This window comes from Microtus oregoni, unplaced genomic scaffold (assembly GCF_018167655.1).
Source record: "Microtus oregoni isolate MIOR12 unplaced genomic scaffold, Mior012 000005F_ref0000423, whole genome shotgun sequence".
Lineage (NCBI taxonomy): Eukaryota > Metazoa > Chordata > Mammalia > Rodentia > Cricetidae > Microtus > Microtus oregoni.
Genome location: NW_024543064.1, coordinates 7,410,004 through 7,434,186, shown reverse-complemented (window position 1 = coordinate 7,434,186; position 24,183 = coordinate 7,410,004). Strand labels below are relative to the sequence as shown.

General features: G+C 45.1%; 1 protein-coding gene across 13 annotated transcripts in view; it reads right to left on the bottom strand.

The window, feature by feature from the left end:
• Positions 1-22,088, bottom strand: part of LOC121447943 (kinesin-like protein KIF1B) — a 155,370-nt gene extending 133,282 nt beyond the window's left edge. For 7 of the 13 annotated variants that reach the window (XM_041651283.1, XM_041651292.1, XM_041651288.1 and 4 more), the window contains exons 1-2: positions 21,742-22,062; positions 2,641-2,820 (exon numbers count right to left, since the gene is read on the bottom strand). In XM_041651283.1, coding sequence (XP_041507217.1) covers positions 2,641-2,746 — 106 coding nt within the window. In that variant the 5' untranslated portion in view covers positions 2,747-2,820; positions 21,742-22,062. Of the gene's footprint in view, positions 1-2,640; positions 2,821-4,341; positions 4,484-21,741 lie in introns of all 13 variants that reach the window. The other 6 variants (XM_041651286.1, XM_041651293.1, XM_041651294.1 and 3 more) reach the window with 3 other exon arrangements.
• Between the last annotated feature and the right edge of the window lie 2,095 nt (positions 22,089-24,183).

The following is a 24,183-nucleotide window of genomic DNA, read 5'->3' as shown; positions in this document are numbered from 1 at the left end:
ACTCCATCTGAAATGAGCTACAATCCTGCTATTACCCAGGCAGGCCAGTTTGCCAGTATCAACGGCCTTTTAGTATGTAACACATATGGCTATCCTGTATCCATTTTTTTTCAATAATTCATGTACAGGCTGAATGGTGTGGTACACACACTTAATCTCGACATTCTCAAGAGGCAGAGGCAGGTGGATCTCTGTGAATTCGAGGCCAGCCTAGTCTACAATGAAGTTTCCAGAACAGCCATGTCTGTTATACAGAAAAACCCTGTCTGGGGAGGAAGGAAAAAAAAAAGCATGTACCCTCTCAATCTAAGACTAATCTTTTAGTAAGAACACTCGTTCTGCCGGGTGGTAGTGGGCGTGCCCTTAATCTCAAGGGAGGCAGAATAATCTGTGAGTTCAAGGTCAACCTGGTCTACAAGAGCTAGTTCCAGGACAGGCTCTAAAACTACTTGGAAATCACGTCTTGAAAAACAAAAACAAACAAACAAAAAACTACTTGTTCTTACAGAGGACTCAGGATCAGGTCCCAGCACTCATGTGATAGCTCACAACCATCTGTAACTCTAGTTTCAGGAGATCAAAAACCCTCTTCTGGTCTCCTCAAGCATCAGGTATGTACATACATGGTGCACATGCAGGCAAAACACTCAGTCATACACATAAAATATAACTTTTTAAACGAATAGTCTTAATCTGTTTATTTCAAGTGCACCCTACAGCTGTCTCATTATTGACTTAGTCAATAATCCCAGGAAAATGGCTGTTTTTACCTCCCTAGCAATGTGATTTCACACTCAGCCTTTTTGTTTGACTGTTTGTTTGTTACAAGACAGGGTTTCTCTGCATAGCCATGGCTGTCCTAGAATTTACTCTGTAGACCACGCTGGCCTCAAATTCAGATATCCACCTGCCTCTGCCTCCTGAGTGAGGGGATTAAAGGCTGTGCCACCACCACTCAATCATACTCAGTTTTCCTAAATGAGGACTCTAGACCCAAACTCAGGTCCGGGGCCTGCATAGGAAGCACTTTACTCACTGAGCTAACATCCGAGCTCGAATTTTTATTTTTAAGACAGGGTCTTACTCCATAACCAAAGCTATCCTCAAACTCACCATCCTTCTGCCTTAATCTCCTAAGTACTGAGATTACAGATATACGCCACTACACCTGGCTGCCTTTGCTCTTCTAAAAAACTTTAGTTTATGACAAGTATCACTTTGACCACTTTTATTTAGTATCATAATTTTTTTTTGAGATTTGAGATTATAGCTCAGTTGGTTGAGTTCCTTTCTCATAGGCAGAAAGTCCTGGGTTCAACTCTCAGCATGGTATAAAGTCAGGTATGGAGGATCAGGGCCTGTAGGTATTCATGAGGTAGAGGCAGGAGGATCAGAAATCCAAGTTTGAGATCAACGTCTCATATATAAGACCCAATCTTTTAAAAAAACTTTTTTTTTTTAAGGAAAAGAATTTAAAAGGGGGCTCATGGCACATGATTTGATTGCTCTGTGTGGGAACCAACACTTAAGAAGTTTTCAGAAGCAAGAACTTTTTGTACTTGGCCAAATGATCAACACTGGCTGTTTTGTCTTGTTTTTTTTTAAAAGGAGAAAGTGAGCTGAGCAGCAGTCTCTGTCTCTCTGCCTCCCTCCCTCTAATTCCTGATTGTGGACGCACTGCAGCCAGCAGCCTCCAGCCCCCTGCAGCTATGTCCTTCTGGCAGGTATTTTGTTGCAGCAATGAAGAAAATAATTAATGTGGATGGATCACTAGCAACACACAGCTATTTTAGTATGTCACATTATTCCTATTGTAAAAGAATTCCACTGTGAGGGTGTAGCAGTAATCAGTCTGAAAAAAATCAATTAACTCTGCTCTATTTACAAAGTAGACACTAAAAGATTGTGTCTACTTCTATCTAAAATTATATTTTGCCTATAGATCCAAATAAAATAATTTAGTAATATGTGTGCAATGGAAACAGCTTAAGTCACTTTTCTCTAAGCAGTTTAATAGAGAACCAAGATAGGAGGAAATGACTGTTGGAGTATGTGTTGACCACACTGCATTTCTCAAGATACGGTCACTAAATAATCGGCAACCTTGGAACTCACTCTGTAGCTCAGTCTGGCCTCAAACTTCTTCCTGCCTCAATGCTGCAAGATTTATAGGTGTGTGCCACCATGCCTGGCAGTTTACTGTACATTACAATCATAACCAACATACAAACCAAACATTGTAGTCAAAAAACATCTTAGCAAGCTCAAATTGTATTTAATAAAAGAAATAAAAATAATCTTGGGGCTTTAAAGTTATATTTTACTTCAGAATCTAGTAAAAATCACTGCTTACACCTTTACTGTCATGTACCATCGACACTAGTGAAATTACTTAAGCTATTCAGACTAGTGAAATTACTTAAGCTATTCAGACTAGTGAAATTACTTAAGCTATTCAGGCTTTCTCAAAGACAAAGAGTAGAACTAACATCCCGTACGGCAGCAAAATGGCCATAAGTGGAAGCCATCCAACGGGTCATTCTGAACAGCAAAGGTCAAAGTATTAGGACTTATTCTGAGCACCCTGAGAGGGAGGAAGGAAGGGAAGGGAAGCACGGGTGGAAAACAGCTTGTACTCACTGGTCGAGTTGCCCTGCATCTGAATGATGCACTTGGACTCCTTGCTGGTCTCTCGAGAATTGAAGGGCCTCACTCGAACAGCTACCTTCACTGAGGCTCCCGACATTCTGGTGGCCTTATAATATATATGCAGTCCAGAGATAAAAATCAAATCTTCTTTTGAAGTTCTGTTCAAGACTCCTTTAAAAGAGAAACAGTGTACACTGTGATTAGAATTAAGGGACGTAAAGACTGACTCGTGAGCGCGGTCAGTTCTATTTCTAAAGTCTGTCCTTTCCAGGCTACAGATCTTACATTCCCAACAGTAACTTACCAAACAGGAAAGAGGAAAGTTCCTTTTCTTATCTTACTATTTTTCTCAAACCCTAAAATGTCTCGAACTCAGAGATCCACCTGCCTCTGCCTCCCAAATGCTGGGATCAAAGGTCTGTGCCACCACTGCCCCAGTAAAAATACCATTTATTACTTTAAGGGAAGCTGACGGATTTTTCTCTACTTGACAATCTGAAACACTTGGTTCTGTGACACTTAAAACAAAAAAGAGAGAATGTCCTAGTGTGCTCCTTTACCTATGACAGACTCTCTTTGACCCTCAAAGGCCCTGCACGACAATCAGGAGACTTGCCAGTGACTTGTGAGCTGAATCAAACCACTACACTCCACTACTGCAAAGACCAGAGGAAAAACACAAACATGTCAGAGGAAGTTTCTCTCTCCACAGACTAAAACCAGTGAAAGCCCATAGGGAAGAAAATGAATAAAGAGTAAGCCGTAAGTAATTTCCAAAAGAAACAACCAATAAGGTATTTTTATTCATTACAAAAACATCTTCAAGAAGAAACAATCAAAAAGCTAAAAAGACAAAGTATTTATGAGTTTTATCATAGAACCCTACAGAACTTTAAAATCTGACCAATATTTTCTTAAAAAAAAAAAAACAGTTCCCATATCAGAATTGAATCACATCTTTTTACTTTTTTGAAATTATTATCAATTTTGAACCACTGAGAAATTACATGCCAAGGTGTATAAGCTAAATGTTTTTTAAAAATATTTGAGATTATATCATTTTTACTCCTCTTTTCTCCCTCCAATTTCTCCCACACTCCCACCCCCCTGTCGAATTCAGAGCTTTTGTCTGTTATTTCAAGTGTGTGTGTGTTTGTGTGTGTGCGCGCGCGCGCGCGTGCGCAGATTCTTAAATATATAAATGCACCTGCTCTGTATAACGTTACCTCTATGAGTAAGTTTTCAGGGCTGAACATTTGGGATTGGATAATCAATTGGGATGCTCTTCCCTTATGAATATTTTTTCTCCTGCTCTCAGCATTGCTTAGTTACCTACAGCTCCATGTTAACATGTCTCTTGGTGAGCCCAGTATGGTGGTGCACACCTTTAATCCCAGCACTCGGGAGGCAGGTGGATCTCTGTGAATCCAAGGCTAGCCTGGTCTACAGAGTGAGTTCCAGGACAGCCGAAGCTACCCAGAGAAACCCCATCTCGAAAAACCCAAAAACAAAACAAAACATGCCCTTGGTGTCAGTCCTCTTATGCTTATGTTTAGAAAGCTATGTTGTTGAGACTTCATGGATGTAGCATCTTTTGACTTTTCTAGGAGACAAAATCTCATAGCAAACTCCCTGCTCTTCTAGCTCTGACAATCTTTCTGCCCCCATTCCACAATGATTCCTGAACCTTACATTCAAGAGTTGTGTTGTAAAATATCATTGGGACAGGGTTCCACAAAACTCTGCCTTTGCTCAGTTGTGGCTTTCTGTAATGGTCTCCACCTGCTGCAGAGGATGTGATGGGTCCTTGCGGAGGGGCGAGAACTGCAGCAGTCTGTGGGGAGAAGGATGAATATTCAGAATGTAACTAAGGAATACACTGGGATAGTAAAGTGGCAGTTGTAGGTTCTCTTGCAAGATCTATGACTTCTATCACTAGCCCGGAGTAGAGTGGACCAGGTTTCCAGTATCAGGCGCAATTTCCTTCTTGTTTTGTTTTGTTTCATTGAGGTGTGGGGGAGGTCCTCTCTGTGTAGCCCTAGCTATCCTGGAACTCACTATGTACACCTGGCTGGCCTTGAATTCACAGAGAACTGCCTGCCTCTGCCTTCTGAATGAACAGGCCTCAAACCCAGTGAGTCCCAATGATGTCCCTGTCTCCATCTTCCCAAACACATGACACTCATGTTTTTTGTGTTATTTTTTTTTTAACATGGTTTTGGAAATTGGATTCAGGTCCTCAGCACTTACTTCACTGGCTAAGCTATCTATCTCTCCAGACCTCTTCTATGACAGGATTTCCCTGCTGAGATCTGGCTAGGCTGAAACTCACTGTTAGACAAGGCTGGCTTCAAACTCACACAGATCTGCATGTCTCTGCTTCCAGAGTGATAAGATTAAAAGAATGTGCCACCAGACCTGGCTCCATTTTTTCAAGACAAGGTTTCTCTGTGTAACAGACCTGGCTGCCCTGGAATTCAATCTGTGGACCAGGCTGACCTAAACTCAGAGATCCACCTGCCTCTGCCTCCAGAGTGCTGGATTAAAGGAGTGCACCACCGCCTTCAGGCTTATTTTCTTAATAATATCATCACTGTTTGAAATTTTTCCTCTTGGGAAATGTTTTCTCTCTTTCTTTCTCTCACACCAGTCCAAACTGCCCAGAAATCTCTTGTCATATTGTATTTAGTACGTAGAACAGTATCTGGTGTAAGGGCCTGGGCAGTGTCCATTAAAGGATGGGAAAATAACCTGTTTCTTTGCTAGGTTCGATAATTTTTGGTTACTGCAATGTTTTTGATGTTAATCTTTTAATACACACATGTTGCAATGTTTCTTTCCAGTCTGCTTATTTTATTTTACATAAACTGAAGAGTTCTTAATATAGCAAATACTTCTGTGGCCACATTTATCAAATGAAAGCTTAGAGTTATGAACTTTCCCAATTAATGTTGCATATGCTATAGTCACCAGTTCAATACTATCTCCCCCTGACACCCTCACATCCACAAAAGAAAAGCAGCATTGAGGAAAAAGTTACATATAAAAACATAGTTCAATATGGGTGCGGTAGCATATGCCTGTAATTACAGCTACACAGGTAGGCCAGGAGGTTTGCTAGTTCAACACCAGTCTAGACTTGGTCCATTAAGACTTCGTCTCCTAATAAAACTTTTAAAAGGGCTGGGGATGTAACTCAGTGATCACCAAATGGATGGATGATGGATAGACAGACAGACAGACAGACATACGGGGGAGGGAAAAAGAAAGGAGAAGGGAAGGGAGAACAGATGAGAAAGACAAACCACATCAACATTTCAGCCCCACAGAACTTTGACAAGTAACTATCATTTTAACTATTATGATGCCCAAAACTCAGTCATCTCCCCAACTAGCAGTCTATCAATTCCCACCTTTTTTCCCTTTTGGAAGCAAGGCCTCCCTCACATGTAGCCAAGGCTGGACTGGAATTCTCCATCTTCCTCCACCTCAGTCTCCCTACCTCTCATTCTCATCACCTGCACTCTGATCCAGGCCTAGGCCTCTCACAACAAATGAACTGTTCTCTGAGCTTTGTTTTTGTCCAATAGTCCTTTAGCAGGGCTGTACAAAACAGATCTGAGAAGCAATAAACCTAAGACAGCCACTGGCCAGTATTCAACAGTCTTAAGGGAGGCATCAAGTACTAAATTTTTGTTTTTAACTTTTTATTACATTTGATTTATTTTGTGTGCCAGAGGACAATTTGTGGGAAATGGTCCCCTCCATCCACCATTTGGAGCCTGAGAATGGAACTCTGACACAGTATCTACACACCTGCTCCCGCGTGTCCCGACACAGTATCTACACACCTGCTCCCGTGTCCTGACACAGTATCTACACACCTGCTCCCGTGTCCTGACACAGTATCTACACACCTGCTCCCGTGTCCTGACACAGTATCTACACACCTGCTCCCGCGTGTCCCCTGACACAGTATCTACACACCTGCTCCCGCGTGTCCCGACACAGTATCTACACACCTGCTCCCGCGTGTCCCGACACAGTATCCACACAACTGCTCCCGCGTGTCCCGACACAGTATCCACACAACTGCTCCCGTGTCCTGACACAGTATCTACACACCTGCTCCCGCGTGTCCCGACACAGTATCCACACAACTGCTCCCGCGTGTCCTGACACAGTATCTACACACCTGCTCCCGCGTGTCCCGACACAGTATCTACACACCTGCTCCCGCGTGTCCCGACACAGTATCCACACAACTGCTCCCGCGTGTCCCGACACAGTATCCACACAACTGCTCCCGTGTCCCCTGACACAGTATCTACACACCTGCTCCCGTGTCCTGACACAGTATCCACACAACTGCTCCCGCGTGTCCTCACACAGTATCTACACACCTGCTCCCGCGTGTCCCCTGACACAGTATCTACACACCTGCTCCCGCGTGTCCCCTGACACAGTATCCACACAACTGCTCCCGCGTGTCCTGACACAGTATCTACACACCTGCTCCCGCGTGTCCCCTGACACAGTATCCACACAACTGCTCCCGCGTGTCCCCTGACACAGTATCTACACACCTGCTCCCGCGTCCCGACACAGTATCTACACACCTGCTCCCGCGTGTCCTGACACAGTATCTACACACCTGCTCCCGCGTGTCCCCCGACACAGTATCCACACACCTGCTCCCGCGTGTCCTGACACAGTATCCACACACCTGCTCCCGTGTCCTGACACAGTATCTACACACCTGCTCCCACGTGTCCCCTGACACAGTATCCACACAACTGCTCCCGCGTGTCCCGACACAGTATCTACACACCTGCTCCCGCGTGTCCTGACACAGTATCTACACACCTGCTCCCGTGTCCCCTGACACAGTATCTACACACCTGCTCCCGCGTGTCCCCTGACACAGTATCTACACACCTGCTCCCGTGTCCTGACACAGTATCTACACACCTGCTCCCGTGTCCTGACACAGTATCTACACACCTGCTCCCGTGTCCCGACACAGTATCTACACACCTGCTCCCGCGTGTCCCGCGTGTCCTCACACAGTATCTACACACCTGCTCCCGCGTGTCCCCTGACACAGTATCTACACACCTGCTCCCGCGTGTCCTGACACAGTATCTACACACCTGCTCCCGCGTGTCCTGACACAGTATCTACACACCTGCTCCCGCGTCCCGACACAGTATCTACACACCTGCTCCCGCGTGTCCTGACACAGTATCTACACACCTGCTCCCGTGTCCTGACACAGTATCTACACACCTGCTCCCGCGTGTCCCGACACAGTATCTACACACCTGCTCCCGTGTCCTGACACAGTATCTACACACCTGCTCCCGCGTGTCCCGACACAGTATCTACACACCTGCTCCCGTGTCCCCCGACACAGTATCTACACACCTGCTCCCGCGTGTCCCCTGACACAGTATCTACACACCTGCTCCCGTGTCCCGACACAGTATCCACACAACTGCTCCCGTGTCCCGACACAGTATCTACACACCTGCTCCCGCGTGTCCCGACACAGTATCTACACACCTGCTCCCGTGTCCTGACACAGTATCTACACACCTGCTCCCGCGTGTCCCGACACAGTATCCACACAACTGCTCCCGCGTGTCCCCTGACACAGTATCTACACACCTGCTCCCGTGTCCCGACACAGTATCCACACACCTGCTCCCGCGTGTCCCCTGACACAGTATCCACACACCTGCTCCCGTGTCCTGACACAGTATCTACACACCTGCTCCCGCGTGTCCCGACACAGTATCTACACACCTGCTCCCGTGTCCTGACACAGTATCCACACACCTGCTCCCGCGTGTCCTGACACAGTATCTACACACCTGCTCCCGCGTGTCCTGACACAGTATCTACACAACTGCTCCCGCGTGTCCTGACACAGTATCCACACACCTGCTCCCGTGTCCTGACACAGTATCTACACACCTGCTCCCGCGTGTCCCCTGACACAGTATCTACACACCTGCTCCCGTGTCCCGACACAGTATCCACACAACTGCTCCCGCGTGTCCCCTGACACAGTATCTACACACCTGCTCCCGTGTCCCGACACAGTATCCACACACCTGCTCCCGCGTGTCCCCTGACACAGTATCCACACACCTGCTCCCGTGTCCTGACACAGTATCTACACACCTGCTCCCGCGTGTCCTGACACAGTATCCACACACCTGCTCCCGTGTCCCGACACAGTATCCACACACCTGCTCCCGCGTGTCCCCTGACACAGTATCCACACACCTGCTCCCGTGTCCTGACACAGTATCTACACACCTGCTCCCGCGTGTCCTGACACAGTATCCACACACCTGCTCCCGTGTCCCGACACAGTATCCACACACCTGCTCCCGCGTGTCCCCTGACACAGTATCCACACACCTGCTCCCGTGTCCTGACACAGTATCTACACACCTGCTCCCGCGTGTCCTGACACAGTATCCACACACCTGCTCCCGTGTCCCGACACAGTATCCACACAACTGCTCCCGTGTCCCGACACAGTATCTACACACCTGCTCCCGTGTCCCGACACAGTATCCACACAACTGCTCCCGCGTGTCCCGACACAGTATCTACACACCTGCTCTCACGTGTCCCGACACAGTATCTACACAACTTGAACCTCCCTCACGGGGGCTGGGCTGGCAACCAGCGAGCCCCACAACCCACCTTCTCCTTCCCCTGCAGCACTAGAACTAGAGGCTTACGAGGCCATGTCAGCTTGTGCAGTTCTCAGGATCAAAACTCACGCACTCAAGCTTATGCACAACGAGTCCAACCCCCAACTCAGCTTTCTACACTATGACTTTCTACGCTACTCTTCCTTCCCAAGAGGCTACGACCAAAGCCAAAGGACACATCCCTGTTCTAGCCCGACTCCTTCAGTCACCCACACTCGCGTGCTTTTACAATTCCTCACTAGACCTCCCTTACAACAGACCCACACATTCCAGAAAGCAGCAGTATTTCCTAAGCACTTACAGTGAGAACACTACCGTCACTTTACATGACTGCACGCTCTCAGGCTGATCTGCAATAGCTCCTCAAAGGGAACATCCCAGCCCCTTCGGAAATCACTTTGAACTTGGGCTGGGGGAGAGGCTCATACCATCTCAGCAAAGAAATTCAACATGATCTTAAGACATTTTAGTTAGGCCCAAAGCAAACATCTGTCAAAAATGACTAGGACATGTCAAAGAACATAGATATCAATTTTTAAAAATTCCCACTTTAAAGAGAGAGTAATGAAGGAAAAGGAAAAACAAAACAAAACCCAGTCAGGCACTGGAAGCATGTTTCTGTAATCCCAGCACTTGGGAAACTGAAGGCAAGAGGATCAAAGAGTTCAAAGTGATTCTCAGCTACGTAGGAGGATAAAGACCTGTCTCACACACACACACACACACGCACACACACGCACGCACGCACATCGAATGTACAGTCTTAAATTCAAACAGCATATATTGTATAAAATATTCCAAGATAACCAAATAGTAGATAAGGGTAAATTATTATTATTATTATTATTATTATTCACTATCATTATTGGTTTTTCAAGGCAAAGTGTCTGGATGTAGCCTTGGCTGTCCTGGAGCTTGCTCTGTAGACCAGACTGACCTCAAACTCAGAGAGATTCACCTGCCTCTGGCTCCGGAGTGCTGTGACTAAAGGTGTGCGCCACTACCACCCAGTTTAATTTTTTTTTAAAGGATATATTTTCATGACTTTAAATTGTGTGTTCTCAACAACAACAACAACAAATCAAGCTAATAAACACAGAAGAAATTAGAATGCTTCTCTTTTCCAACTTAGGCAACATAAAGGCTTTCTGCCACAGACAACAGTGGTTGCTAAAACACATTACATAAAAGAGTGGTAATTCGTCCTGTCATTACTAGAAGCAGGACATGTTTCCTGGTGTCCTATAAAAGGAAATACACCGCACACCTACCTACCACCTACTGACCTACTACCTACTGCCTAGAAAGTATTCTGACCCCCACCCCCTAAGAAGAAAAACAAATAGAATCAAGCCTTAGAAATTCACCATTTTGCAAGACACAAAAAGTAAGAGAATCTGGATAACACATCAAAGACATTATCCGAATCCAGAATACGGGAAGAAATACTCCACAAGTCACCCAACTTCTTCAAACAGAAAAACTAGGAGGAGACTGTAAAAGAGACATCATTGATCAACCAATTGAAATGATTTCAGGCAAGAAAACCTGTAAAAACATTTTCCCAGATAACCAGGAATAGAAAAATAAATGCTAAAATGTTTATAGTTATGTAACTACTTAGATGTTTTTAAGTGTTTCTTTTTTGTGTGTTCTACCCAGGGCCTGGTAAAGTACTCAAAGCTTCTGCCTTAGAAATAAAACAGAAAACACTGAACGTTCTAGCTCAACTTTTGACATGACTTACAACTATGAACTAAAACAAAAACATCCTTAACATCCTCAGTCATTTGCAGCAGGCTTAATTCCCCTCCCTAAATATTCTGCCAGATTTCATTCAACCTCACACAACCAAAGTCAAAATAGCTCTCACCGAAATACAAGTTTGCTTCCCCTATCCATCTAATCCAATAAAATACAATGAGGGAAAAAAAAACTTTCCCACAACAGAAACATGCAAAAATATATAAAATATAATACTTTTTCATTTAACTCTGTGGTAAAACTGAGAATATCTTCACAAATGAGTTAAAATTGTATACAGTAATTGAAATTACAGTTAAGTGAACTACAAAGAGTTACTGTGTAAACTACCTACAACTATAGTCTTCTGTAACAGATGTCCATCAGGGAACTACAACTTTCCAGGTGTGACGGCTCATGCCTTAAATCCCAGTACTCAGGCATACTCAGAAGTTAGAGGCAGGGGCCGGGCGGTGGTGGCACACGCCTTTAATCCCAGCACTCGGGAGGCAGAGGCAGGCGGATCTCTGTGAGTTCGAGACCAGCCTGGTCTACAAGAGCTAGTTCCAGGACAGGCTCCAAAACCACAGAGAAACCCTGTCTCGAAAAACCAAAAAAAAAAAAAAAAAAGAAGTTAGAGGCAGGGACAGACAAATCTGTATGATCTGGTCTACATAGTGAGTTCCAAGCCAGCCAAGACTAAACAGTGAGACCTTTTCTCAAAAACCAAACAAACACCTGTCCCTGAAGCAGGGAGGCAGGGACAGAAGGATCTGTGTAGCTCTCTGGCCAGACAACCAACCTAATCATAAACTTCAGAAAATGAAATACCTTGTCTCAAAGCCAATGGATGACTCCCGAGAAACCACTGCAGTATGAAGAAAGGCCATTTGCTGGCTCCTAGCCACTTGGCCCCAAAATAATCACACAGGAACAATATTATTTAAAGCACTGTTTGGCCCATTATCTCTAGCTTCTTATTGGCTAACTCTTACATCTTAATTTAACCCATTTCCATTAATATGTACATTGCCATGTGACAGTGGTTTACCAGGTAAAGTTCCCAGCATCTGTCTCTGGTTGTGGCTCCATAGCTTCTCCCTGACTCCACCCTTCTTTCTCCCAGCATTCAATTTAGTTTTCTCCGCCTACTTAAATTCTGCCCTGCTATAGGTCCAATGCAGTTTCTTTATTCATTAATGGTAATCATAGCATACAGAGGGAAATCCCACATCAAACCACTCCTAAAGCTGTTCTCTGACCACATATATGTACACACTAACACATATACACACATGACAGGTCACCACTCAGTAGGCAGAGACAGGATCTCACCATGTTGCCTTGACTAGCCTGGAATTTCAAAAACCAGGCAGGCCTCTAATTCACAGAGATCCCCCTGCCTCTGCCTACTGAGTGTTGTAATTAAAGACATGTACTACCATGCCTGTGACTGAACTATATTTTCAAAAAATAATTGTAATTTAAAGACTAAAGAAAGAAAAAAAGGCATGGGAAGTGGTGCACACCTGTAATCAAAGCATTTGGGTAGTAAGAACAGATCAGGAATTCAAGGTTATCTTAGATAGTCGGTGAGCTCTAATCTGAGCCACGTGAGATCTTGCCTCAAAAGAAAAAAAAAAAGAGTAAGCTAGTCAGGTATCTCATTCACTTGAAGAGTGAAGGCAGGAAGATGGAAAAACAGGATTTAAGAGCAGGCTCTACTACCCAGGAGTTGAAAGCTAGCCTATACTGAATTAGACTACGTTTCCAAAAGAATAAATGTAGTGATATTTTGTTTATAATCTAATAAAGTTTGTCTGAAGATCAGAGAGCAGAGCTACACCACTAGTTAGTCATAGAGGCCAGGCAGTGGTGGCACACACCTTTAATCCCAGAAGGCAAAGGCAGGTGGATCTGTAAGGTCAAGGCCACCCTGGGCAACACAATGTGTCTACAGGAGAAGCAGAGCTCACACAAAAGTGATCCCAGCACTAGGGAGGCGGAGAAAGGAGTGACATGGCTGGGCAGAGAGAGGAAAATAAAGTGAGAGGAGACAGGAGCTCAGATACAGTCTGGAGATGGCAGTCTAGGATTCCTGGAGACAGGATTGCCCTTCTGGTCTGACACTGGTAGAGGTAAGAACTCTCTAGTGGTGGGCCGCTCTGCTTCTCTGATCTTCAGGTAAGCTTTATTTGTTAGATTACAAATAGAATATCACGGGGCTGGAGAGATGGCTCAGTGGTTAAGAGCATTGCCTGCTCTTCCAAAGGTCCTGAGTTCAATTCCCAGCAACCAGATGGTGGCTCACAACCATCTGTAATGAGGTCTGGTGCCCTCTTCTGGCCTGCAGGCATACATGTAGACAGAATATTGTATACATAATAAATAAATAAATATTTTAAAAAATAGAATATCACTACAAATAAACATATCACAGAATGAAGTAAATCTCCGCAATAGAGCCCCATTTAAGATGCTATAAATAGATGCTGGAGAGATGGTTCAACAGTTAAGGGCACTGGTGCTCTTCCCAGCAGCCACTTGGCAGCTCACAACTATGACTTCAGTTCTAGGGGACCTGACAGACATATATGCAGACAAAACACCAATACACATTAAAATAGATACTATTAATAATTCCTTTCTAGGGGGCTGGAGAGATGGCTCAGAGGTTAAGAGCATTGCCTGCTCTTCCAAAGGTCCTGAGTTCAATTCCCAGCAACCACATGGTGGCTCACAACCATCTGTAATGGGGTCTGGTGCCCTCTTCTGGCCTGCAGGCATACACAGACAGAACATTGTATACATAATAGATAAATGTTTAAAAAAAAACAATTCCTTTCTATGTAACATTTATGCATTTCTCTATCCAATAACTTCCATAAAAACCAAGCAGGTGTTAGGAGCATGGCTAACCAGTAAAATGGCTCCAAATATGTAAGAATTTGTGTGTGTGTACAAGAGACAGACAGAGACAGAGGAGTGTGAGTGTGTGTGTACTCTTGATCTTTGGTCTTTAGTCATTCTGAGATGGGAATGCTGCCTTTTGCATCCTAACTCAATGCCAGGAGTCAGTTTCACAGGAATAGTCTTCAACAGATCAGATTTTCAATCTCCAATGTACGTGAACAGGCTCAGCTAGGCTTCCCAACTGTTTTCTTTAAACCACTGTCTAAAATAAACTGATACAATTTTTAGACTTACCAAACATATGTCCTCCTGCCTCTGCAACTGTGAAATCAAGAATCTTCCTTTGCACTGCTGACATGTTTTTGTGTTGTGTTTTTTTTTTCTCTCTCTCTCTCAGAAATCAAGAAATGCCTCAAGAAACAACTGTTGTATGTAGAGTCCTTGTCTCAGATTCACAAAGCCCTGGATTCCACTCCCCCCCCCAACCCCCCCACCTCGCCTGGAAGTTTGGGGGAGGCACCCAGGGACTAGAGAACAATAGTCCCTATGGTTCATCAGCTTGAAATAAACTATTCTAAATGGAAGTCAGAATAGATTTTCTCAAAGAGCCAAGATTTGATTAGTTAATATTAAATCTATCCAGAAGTGACCTAGCTTTAACAACTAACCGTATTCTAGAGATTTTTAGAGGAAAGAGGCAGATGTGAAACTCTGCCACTCAGACTCCAACATTCCACTAACATTCTCCTATGATCAAAATAAACGGTGACTATTCCTGAATCTGTCCAGCAGAAAATGAGTTCAGCTTAATATGATACAAAAATGGCTAATTTTAAACAAAAGACAATTCAAACGTATGAATATTTATTTCTGAAATCAGCTTCTCATCACACCTACATACCTGGGTGATAACTCACTTTTGGAGGCAAGAAGGAAGGGCCAACTTTTCCATGTGCAACAAAGTATCACATGATAAACTGATCTGAATTTAATATGTTTTCTTTTAGATGAAAACACAAAATACAAGTACTTCAGGCTTTCCCCAAAATAGAACCATGAGTTTTGGGCTGATTTTCACTAATCTGTATATAAAATTGTACATTTAAACCATACCAGTTACATTTTTCACTGAAAACAATTCAGGTATACTATATTTCCAGCTTGAAAAACAAGTGGATTTGGATTTTTTTGAAAGCAATTTCCATTTATGTGTGAGTGTGTGTGTTTGTGTGTGTGTGTCTATGCACACACACAGCAGTGTGGTGGTCAGAGGAAAACTTGTTTAAGTGAATGCTGGGAATCAAACTCAGGTCATCAGGCTTAGTGGCAAGTACCTTTACCGACTGAGCTATCTTGCCAGCCTGTGGATTAGTTTGTCAAAGGGATCTTTTGTTTATTTGCTTGTTTTTGTTTTTTCGAGACAGGGTCTCACTATGCAGCCCTGGCTGTCCCGGAATTCACTAAGTTAACCAGACTGGCCTTGAAATCACAGAGATCCTCTTTGTACAGAACGACCTTTCAATTAGACCAGTGGTTCTCAACCTGTAGGTCTCAACCTCTTTGGTGGGGTCATCTAAGACCATCAGAAAACACAGACACTTGCATTACAATTCATAACAGTAGCAAAATTACAGTTATGAAGTAGCAACAAAAATATTTTTATGGTTGGGGTCACCACAACAAGAGGAACTGTATTAGAGGGCTGCAGCCTTAATGGAAGTTGAGGACCAGGCTCACCTCCTCCTGCCACAGTCGACCAAGTGCTGCTGGCTTTATAGGCATGCCTACCACACCTGATCCGCTTCAGAATTTAGCATCGGAAAAAGTGTCTCTTGACAAACCATTAACATTTTTTTTGCCAGATTAAAAACCCTATGATTAATATTTTCCTTTTTGCTTTGATTTCTAAATGTTTCAAAACTAAAATAAACCACATTAGCCAGGTAAGCTATATTTTAGTTAACTCTCAGTACACAGATTTTTGCTTACTTACTTTAACAACTTTATCATATATGTAGAGCTTACAGTAATTTGCTCAAATACTTTCCAAAGGCAATTCATATTACAAATTTTTTAAAGAAATCTTTTTTTAATTATTTATTTTTATTTCATGTTTATTCGTGTTTTTGCCTGAATGTATGTCTTATGAGGGTGTCAAATTCCCTGGAACTGGAGTTACAGACAGTTGTGAGCTGCCATGTGGGTTCTGGGAATTGAACCCAGGTCCTCTGGAAAAGCAAACAGTGCTGTTAACTACTGAGCCATCTCCCAAACCCTCATATTACAAATTATAAGTAAACAAAATTGTATTTTAACTGGGATACGCAGTTATGTGGTCCAAGTGCTAGTTCTCAAAATCAAACAACAAAGCAAGCCTTTAAAAGTTATACAAAACTTTGTGTGCAATGAACTTGATAACTGTATAAATGGACAGAAATGCAGGGGACCCAGTAGGTGACACCAACACCACAAAACAAAAGAAGACAAAAGTTGAAGAGCAGAGCAACTTAAGTGAGCAATACTTCTAGAATGATGACATAAAACGTGCATGCCATCCCACCTTCACCTCGCAATAAAGGCTGGAACCCTAAACAAGAACAGTGTCCAAGATATATCTAGATTCCCTAGGATCTAGAACCACTCATGCTGGGGTGGCAAAAAGAGAAAATGCCATCATAACTGACTGTGATAAACAAGAGAAAGGGAACATGAATGAAGAAGAAATCTTTCCTTATCGCTTAATTTTTTTAATAGAAAAGACTTGCACTTTTGCATGTTGAATCAATACATTGCATACATATAGGGAATCCCTGTCTTGGAGGCACTCCCATTCTAGTGGGAAAGAGGCATTAAAAGTGATGAGCTACTGTGAATGTCACTGAAGGGAGGGAAGTAAAGTCAAGAAGGAGACGTGCTGTATGTAGCTAAGTCGGGGAGGCTTTGGTGAAGTGCTGAGATCTAAGCGAAAATCTAAAGAGGTGAAAGAGTTAGCCAAGCAGATTAGAGAGAAAGAGCAATCCATGCTAAAGACGGAGCGTGAGTCCCAAGGTAGAACTCGCCAGGAATGTTCAAGGAACAGTGGGGGAAAGTCAGCAAAGGAGAAATAAGAGCAATCAGTGAAACAAATCCCAAAAGATTAGGAGCCAGTGATACACAGAGCACATGCCAAGGGATTAGCTGCAGTTGGGGGAAGATAACCTTTCTCAGGCTGGAGGAGAGGAGGAGGGCAGGGAGGATTGTCAGAAGAGGAAGGGGAGACTGAAGGAGTTCGTGCCTTTTCCCTACGAGGTAGTAAATATATATTCTGCTAAGCAGAGGCAGTGGGAGACTTTAGCCACTGTGGACATCCTGAGAGGACACCAAGCAGACCTGTTTCAGCAAACATCAAAGAACTGAGGGACTCGATAAGGATGGTAGCACTAATCCCCAGCCCTGTGAAGCTTCTCCATGAAACCAGAGTAAGAACAGAAGGTATGGATGCAGGAATGACTCAAGCTGACCTTCAGAGGAGCAAAGGATTTAAAACAGCCAATGGTGATATTGTAAAAAGAGCTGGAGCAATAAACGCGAACCATGACAGTACGGGAGAAGAAGAAACTAAGAGCCTCGGAGACCTAACATGGAATACACAAGCAGAGACTACAGAAGAGGGGGCTCTAAATTATCGGGGTGAGACCTGAAAGCAATGACATGTTAAAAGATGCGGCACAGGGGCTGGAGAGATGGCTCAGTGGTTAAGAGCACAGACTGCTCTTCCAGAGGACCTGGGTTCAATTCCCAGCACCCACATGGCAGCTAACAACTGTCTGTAACTCCAAGATCTGACACCCTCACACAGAGATACATGCAGGCAAAATACGAATGTATGTAAGATAAATAAATTACTTAAAAAAAGAAAAAGATGCAGCACAGAACTTCACTAACTAGAAAAGAGCCAAGGCGGTGTTTGAGCAGAAGTGAAGAATTTGAAGGGATGGGTGTCTCTTAGGAAGTTCAGCACAAGGATAACTCAGTTAGAGCTAGTAATGGTAGAGAAGTCATTTAGCATGTTTAAGTTTCTTCACTGAGAAATGGGACAATAACAGTATCTTCTTGGCATGGTTGCCTATGAATTAAAATAACAAATGTGCTTACAAAAGGGTCTGGCATATAGAAAGTGCTCAAAATGAGTACTATATCATTCTTGCTTCTACAACTACTGTTTATTTATACAGCTGCAGACATCTGCCAAGATAATGTGAGAAATCTGTATGAGTCCCTGGCCCAGCATGTGCAAGGCCCGGGGTACAATCTTTAGGAACAAAAAAAAAAAAAAAACCAATAAAATACAATTTAAATGGAAGGGAAAACTAGGCCAAAGGGCCCAAGTTACCAAAGGTGGAAATGGCAGAAAACTACATAACTGAATGACAAGCTTTGTTGTAAACAATATGATAGTTGGGGCTGGAGATTTAACTGAGTGGTAGAACACTTGCCTAACAACTTCTAGGCTCTGGGTTCAGTCCTCTGCTCCCCCAACCAAACAAAAGTTTTGTATCCAACAGGTATTTTCAGTCTTTTAACTTAAAACACATATGCAGTCTCAAACAATTGCAAAATCACTAATACTACACAGCATGAGAAGGAGAAAAAAGGCTAGCTGGAAACCACAGGAGCTTCCACAGCACAAGCAGCAGCACACCAACTGCACTAGAATAAAGAGAGCTGGAGTCTGAGTACAGATGGTAGAGTTGACATTCTTTTAGGATAAAGGCCTGAATCCCTATAGGGGCTGGATTATCTCCTAATGACAATGAGAACGAATTAATCACCAAGTTGTTAACCAAAAGAGAAAAAGAAAAATCCAAATCATAAGATTTTCCTATCACAGCAAAATCTGTTTAATGTCTTCTATCCTTCACCAAAATAAAGGTTCTAGAAGTGTCCATACTTATTCTCTCTCTTAGGGAGTCCACAAGTTTACTAGACTCTGCTCAAACAATACCCCTTCAAAGGGAACTTGGTGGAATAGGAAGGATACATCTTTAACTTCAGGACACCGTGAAACCATATCAAGTCGGTGTACTAGACCGCAGGGGTATGCTTCCTCCTGGGAAAGGCTGATCACAGTGATCAGAAAAAGCCTGGAAAGGGCTTTGCAAACAAGGCAGCAAGGACCCACTGCTATCTCTATTCTGTACCTAGAACAAGACCCAAACTGAAAAAGCAGGTTAGAAAGCTTTGGCCTGGGAAACTGCTAGCAGACTTTTCTTGGGCAATAATTTGTTCCCTGCACAAATTAAGTAGAAAAAAAACTGCATTCATATCTGGTCTTGAAATGAAAAACAGTCTGACCTATGCCTTAGAAATTGTACTTAATTGGATAAATTCCAGAAAGATATTCAACAGTTAAGACCTATACAGACTTAAGAAATCTTTCCTCCACTTCAGACTCACAATCAGGTCTGATTTTATCAAATGCTTAAATTATATTTAATCACAGTTCTTAACATATACTTACAACTACTTCTTATTTCTGACATGGAATCATAAAACAGACACTCTCTATTTCTTGAATATTAATGTACAGGAAAAACCACTGACTTCAGGCTAGAGAGATAGCTCAACAGCTAAAAGCTCTTAAGGAGGACCCATGGATTCCCAGCACCCATGTGGTGACTCACAACCACCTGTCACTCTAGGCCCATGGGATCCAACCTCGTCTGTCCTCAGAATGCACTAGGCACACACATGGTACACATACACACATGAAAGTAAAACACTCATACACATACAATAAATCAAAACAAAAAAACTAGTATCTGTTGAAGGTTAAAGAGATTGCTTAATGATAAAAATTACAAAAAATAAAGTGTTGACTTCTCTTAGAAAAACATTGGAACTTTTTTAGTAGTCATTCTCAAGAAGAGAAAAAACAGAAAAAAATAAACAAAGAATTTATGCACTAAAAAAATGGAGTATGAAGGGTGGAAGTATAGCTCAGTAGGAGACAGCTTATCTAACATGCCTAAGACCTGAGCTGGCTCTCCAGCCCCCCCACCCATTGCCAAAGACAAAATATACATATATAATGAATAAAGTTAAAATTGAAGAGCATAAGGAAGGCAGGAGTCATGCCATCTCCCCAAGTCCTGTGCATGTTCAAAATAGAGGAAACCACATTTACAGGCTCACTCTGAACCCAGTTATCGATCATTTCTAGATCTACTTTAATACCAAGAAGAGTAATCTTCATAATCCATCCTCAAATAGAACATTAACAACTTCAATGACTTCATAATCAATACCAACAAAATTAGAAAGCGCTACCACACTTCTCAAGTGAAAACACAAGCTAAAATGTTATGACTAAGCCAAGTGCACAGCCTTCGAATGGAATATCCACCGTAATGTGGCTTTTTAACTGTTCTACAAACTCCATCACCGCTCTCTCCGGGTTAAGACAGGCACACAACGACACAAAGCAGCGTGCTCAGTGCTGCCAGAACAGCTGCTTGGAACAGTGAGAGCTGCATAAGCAAGAGATCTGTTGACAATCTAATTTAGGCTACCTCCAGATTCCACAGCCATGACAAGCCGCATCCTCTGAGCCCCTGCTGCAAGTCTTCTCTGCTATCAGAACATTCCAGTTTACCTAATCTCTGCACGCTGGGCTACTGTGCAAATCTATCCACGCAATACAATATGCTGAGAGTCTCCAACGTGGTAAAGTGGCCTTCGCAGGAGGATGGGCATCAACAGGCCTTCGAGGGTCAAGGCAGCAATGGACAGCGGAGATGAGGACAGAATCCCAGAGTCACACCCAACAAGAATGGACTCTCCTAGCCAGTTTACCCTAAAGGCTCCTGCAGCAATTCACCAAAGAGAAAGGGTGATTTGGGGGCTCAGTTTTGCTTTCAGAGTCGGCGAGGGTTTGCGTTGCCTGAACAATGACTCGCTTGCTCCGAGCGGCCTCCCAACCCCCACAACTTGGCTTCTGGTGCGGCTAGTCACCCTGAAAGCTGCCAGGGCTGTCACTCGGTGTCTTCCAGCAACCGGACTTGGCTCCTAAACGATTTGTCAGATCATCCTCCCAATATGGCTGCCAGAGTAATCCTGGTCGGCTGAACGTCGAGCCCACACCAGCCTTCCTCCCAGCTGGCCAGCATCCAACAAGCCCCCCTCCCTTTGCATCCTTCCTCCGTCCAGCCCTTGAGCCCTCCGCACCACCGGATGCCCTTTCCTACCTGCATGGGGCACAGGGGCATTGCCACATTCCCAGTCGGAACCCTGATGCCAACCACAATGGGGATGAGAGGGTGAGCTAGCCTCAAGCCGGGCAGGGCCGGCTCCCTCAGAACTGCACTGTGCGTAGATACGGCGGCGGGACAGCGACGGCTCTGCTGGCCCGAGGACAGAGCAGGGCCTGGCAGCCCGGGGGAAGCGGAGGGCCGGTGCAGGGCACTGCGGAGGACCCGCAGGCCGCTGGACCAAAGCCCGGAGCTCGCGATCGGCCAGCCTGGGCTCTCCACCGAGGGCGAGGCTCCTCAGCGCGAACCCGCTGCTCCGGTCGGTCGCCCCGCTTCCTCGCTTCGCCCGCCCCAGGCCCGACCCCAGCCCGGAGTGTGTCCAGCGGGAGCGGCCCTCTCGACCGGCCGCCGCCGCACCACCGCCCACCTCCCCTCAGCCGCCCCAGCTCCGCCTCTCCGCTCAGCCTCCTCACCTCAGCGGCGCTGCGGACCGACGGGCGAGCCGGCCGAAGTCAGAAGACGCCAGGGCGCGCAGGGGCGCGGGAGGCCGGGCACCGACGCAGCTCAGAGCGAGCAGCGGCCGCCGGGAGCCGCAGGGCGCCGCTCCGCAACCCCATCACGCAGCCGCCCAGCTCTGCATTGAGGGTTGGCGGGAGGCAGGGGCGCGGCGGTGGCTGCGGCGAGGGAGCAGGGGGAAGCTCGGACGCGAGCTGTCGCCTCCCGGTACCACGGCCGTCTGACTACACCGCGTCGCCGCTCGCCAAAACTCCGCCCGAAGCCGCCGGCGCGGGACACCGCCCCGAGCTAGAGCGCCGCGCGTCACTTCGGCCCGCCCAGCAACCGAGACCGACGCAAAAGGTGACCAATCGAGAGGAAGATCGGGAGACGGAAGACCAATAGGAAGGCGAGTCCGTCAGAGAGGGCGGGAGAGGCTGGCGGAGCGACGGAGACCCTCGCGCGCCCCCTGCTGGCCCAGGCTCCGATGCGGGTGCGGGCGTGTCGGGTGGGCGAAGCCGGTGACCCCCCAAGGGTGTTCGTGCGTAGCTGCCTCGCCGGTGTGGCCGGATGACCCGCTTCGTAAAGGGACAAAAGGTTGGCTGAGTGACCGGGCAGGACTGGACGGTCCAGCTGCCATCCGAGGGCTGGGATTCTGTGGGAGCGGCCGAGTGTGGAGTCATTGTCCGTTTGGAAAACAGCTCACACGGGTGAAGCCGCCGAGCCCGGCGCGGTGGGAAGGGAAGCACGCGCAGGCAGGAGTGTATCCAGCAGAAAGCTTCCTGGCCTATTCTTGTCGAACCCCAGCACAACACCTCCCACACGCCACCTTGGGAGAAAAGGAGGAATGAGTAATGGGAAAGCATGACTTCGTGGGCATTCAGCGTCTCCTTGGGAGACGGCGCGCTGGTGTGAGCCGAGGGAACAAAACGCTTTGTGTGGCGCCCAGTGAATGGGGTGAACGGCCCGGGAGAGAAGCCCCTAAAGGGGGTTCCAGAACTCAGAACACAAAAGCCCTACGAGCCATGTTTTTTTTTTTTTTTTTTTGAAAAAAAAAATCAGATTTAGGTTCAGCTCAAAGGAAAAGCCCCACAGCCGTTCATGAGCAGCTCAATTCAGTACTTAAAAAAAATTACAATGACAACCTGCCAATCACACTTCCTTTGAAGGTTGAGTAACATCTTTTGGATTTACTAGCAGAAATTGAAAGTAGGATTTTTTTTTTCTCCTTCCTGACTTTAATACAGTCTTTTTGGGTAGAGAAAGGCCTACACACTAAAACATGAAAATGAAAATTAACTTTCTAAACTAACCGTTCTGGAAAATCGCCGTGACCCAGTAATTCCATATTTATTGGACAGCTCTCACTGTATTTTTTCGTTTGTTTTGTTTTTTTGCAAAAGGGTCTCACTTTGTAGCCCCGGCTGTCCTGGAACGCATTCTGTAGACCAGGCTGGCCTCAAACCCACAAAGATCTGTCTGCCTCTACCTCCTGTCTGCTGGGATTAAAGACTACCCTACGACCGGTTCTCATTTTATTTAGAATTTATACTTCATCGTCCAACAAAAAGATTTGATGTACTTTATACTGAAACATACAAGCAATAAAATTGCTTAAAAAGCTGGGAGGAACGAACTTGTGAGTTGAAGGCCAGCCTGGGCAACATAGAGAAACAAGCAGGTTCGCCAAGATGGCTGAGTGGGTGAAAGTGCTTCTGATGAGGCCTAATAACCTGAGTTCCACCTTCAGAACCCCTGACAGGGGGGAAGGACAGAACCTGATCAGCAAGGTTGTCCTCTGGCTTGGACACACACTTCATACACCATGCCATAATAATAAACATTTAACAGACAAAAATAATAAAACAAGAAGTTGACCTGGATGGGTAGCTAAACTGTGGAGCGCTAGTTAAGCATATGGGAGGTCAGGGTGCAGTCCCTAGAATGGAGGAGGAGGAAGAGATGAATCCCTTAACGGATCTGCACAGGAGCTAGAGGTTCTGATGTGCGGTGCTGTTCCCAGGGGGATGTCCACAGTCACAGTGACACACTTCAGAAAACTAGGAGAAAGGACCTCGAACATTTTCACGATGAAGGAATGTTTGAGAAGGGGCTGGCGAGATGGCTCAGCAGTCAAGAGGGCTTCCTGCTCTTGAAGAGGACCTGAGTTCAGTTCCCAGTACCTGCACTTGGGCACCTCACAGTCCATGGGGACCCGACATCTCTGGCCGCCAAGGGCACCTGCACTCATGTAAATTCCAACACAAAGATATGCATATACACATAACTTTTTAAGTTAAAAAATAAATCCTTTTAAAATGTTTGAGATAAATATGCTAAACCTGAATTAAACCTTATTCAATATATTTGGTGTTTTACTTTGTTTTGTTTTGATTTTTTGAAACAGGGTTTCTCTGTGT